We start from the raw sequence: 2,080 nt of genomic DNA on the forward strand, positions 1-2,080 counted from the left end.
GACTCGATGGCACCTGACAACAACAACAAGAGTCCGTAATTTCAGCTTTGGGATGGAATGGATCAGAGAAAAGTAACTCCATGTCAGGCTCAAGGGTGGAGACATGGCCTAGCTAAGCCATCAGGGTATTCTGTGTCCTTTGCCCCATCAACTGGTTTAGAACAGACATATGGCCTCAGTTCACACAGAGGAAATCTCAGGGCTATTTTTGCTGGGAATGCTGGGACCAAGGCCCACTCTCCTCTTCCTGCCCTAGATGGTGTGGCATGAGGTCATGGATTTGGTAACTGTTCTAACGATTCCTCTGTCTTGAGGTGAAGTCTACACACACAGGAGAGCAGAGCCAAGAGAAGTGAGGGCAGAAAAATGGAGCTGGAGCCCTGCGGACATCATGCACCATTCCACCAATCCACATGCTCAGCCTGGCCTAATTCCAGGCTTTTCAATTACGTAAATGAACAGTCCTTTTATTGCCTAGTCCCATTTGGACAAGGTTTCCAGTTAACTACATAAGGTGAATGTGGAGTAGGGTTTCATAAAACTGGAGGAACATAACTTGGTGGATGGGAAGACATATTATAATCGTAAAACAAAAAAGTAAGAAAGGGAGAAGGGGCAGTGAAAAGAATGTGAGAAGAGATGAGGGAAGATTCATGGAGAAAAGCTGAGAATCATTTATAAAATTATTTCTGTTTCAACACGCTTACCTGTTCAAGACTCCATTGGAAACTAGGGCTTCTTTAGGATGAAAATACTTGTAATATACATTTCTAACCACAGCATCTTAAAAGAGAAAAAAAGGAAGGTGCATTTTAGATTAAGAATAATCTAATTAAGTTTGCTTTTATACACTTATAAGCTGGAAGGAACCCTAAAACTCTGTTCCAATCCTTCAGAAGAGCTCAGATTCCAGATGAGACCAAAATGCAAGATTATGCACCCAGAGCCCTTTCCTCTGTAGCACTGAACCCTGCAGGCTACAATGTGGGGAAGAAATAAGGACTTGCTGCCTCTATATAAAAAAACTGACCAACTTCTGGCAAGGTGGTGGACTAGGTGGACTCACTACACAGGATCCTCTACAGCAAAGATATGAGAGACCAAATGAAACAGATGCAGATGTAAATCCTGGCTCCCTGAACTTCCGAGGAAAGGATAGAGAAGTGGACTGAGTGCTTACTGGAAGAAGCTGGGCAGAGACGGTGTGAGAGGGCACTGACTGGCAAACAGCCAGCCAGAGGCGGTGCAACCATCTTGAACATTTGTGAAAAGCTTTGGTGACAGGAAGGGCAGAGTCACACACGGGAAAGGTGCAATTCATTTGTTTTTCACCAGGCTCCCCTGGTGACCAGAGGTATGGCCAGCTTCCACTCTCAATTGTCCCCAAAACAGACTCTGCTATCTGGGAGTTCGGAGCCATGTGGCTGGGAGCGGCGGCAGGGTGAGGAGGCACCGGGCTGTGCAGCTGTGGAGCCTGGATTCAGGCAGGCTCAGCTCCTCTCCCTGGCTTTTCTAAGTGTTCATTTTCCTGTTGCTCTTCTCTGTTTTTCTTGGTTGCTGCATGTTTTATTTAGTTTCTCTCATTCATTATTTTCTCTTTTTATTGTTGGTTGTTTTCTTGTGTATGTGTGTGGTTTGAGGAGGTTTTCCTCTTTCCCAATTGACAGGAGATAAGAACCGTGCCCATACACCCCAGTCATAACCATTCTCTCTACAGCACCACCCCCTGGGCAAGAGCCAAAACCAGCTCCTACATCACCTGGTCAATGACAGACAGCAGCCAACGCCAAGCCAACCCACCTAAACCGAGAAGCACGAATGGCATACAGAGAACAGTGCCCACACTTCTGGTTTCTAACCACACCCACAGGAGACAGCTTGCGAGAGCCTACAGACACATCAATACACAATCATCAATTCAATACAAGTACAACAACAATGTCCCAGAGAAAACAGACCATTTTAGTTCACAATAAGAAAACAAGAGAGAATGGCTCAAAAAATGACCAAGAAGCATATAAAGTAAAACAAACCTACAAGACTGAAAGTAAGGAACCAGAGATATCAATTTATAACGAAG

General features: G+C 45.0%; 1 protein-coding gene across 1 annotated transcript in view; it reads right to left on the reverse strand.

The window, feature by feature from the left end:
- IFT52 (intraflagellar transport 52 homolog (Chlamydomonas)) overlaps positions 1 to 2,080 on the reverse strand; it is a 31,361-nt gene that overhangs the window by 21,219 nt on the left and 8,062 nt on the right. The window contains exon 5 of the mRNA XM_006839351.1: positions 708 to 783. Coding sequence (XP_006839414.1) covers positions 708 to 783 — 76 coding nt within the window. The remainder of the gene's footprint in view (positions 1 to 707; positions 784 to 2,080) is intronic.

This window comes from Chrysochloris asiatica, unplaced genomic scaffold (genome assembly GCF_000296735.1).
Source record: "Chrysochloris asiatica unplaced genomic scaffold, ChrAsi1.0 scaffold00023, whole genome shotgun sequence".
Taxonomy (NCBI): domain Eukaryota; kingdom Metazoa; phylum Chordata; class Mammalia; order Afrosoricida; family Chrysochloridae; genus Chrysochloris; species Chrysochloris asiatica.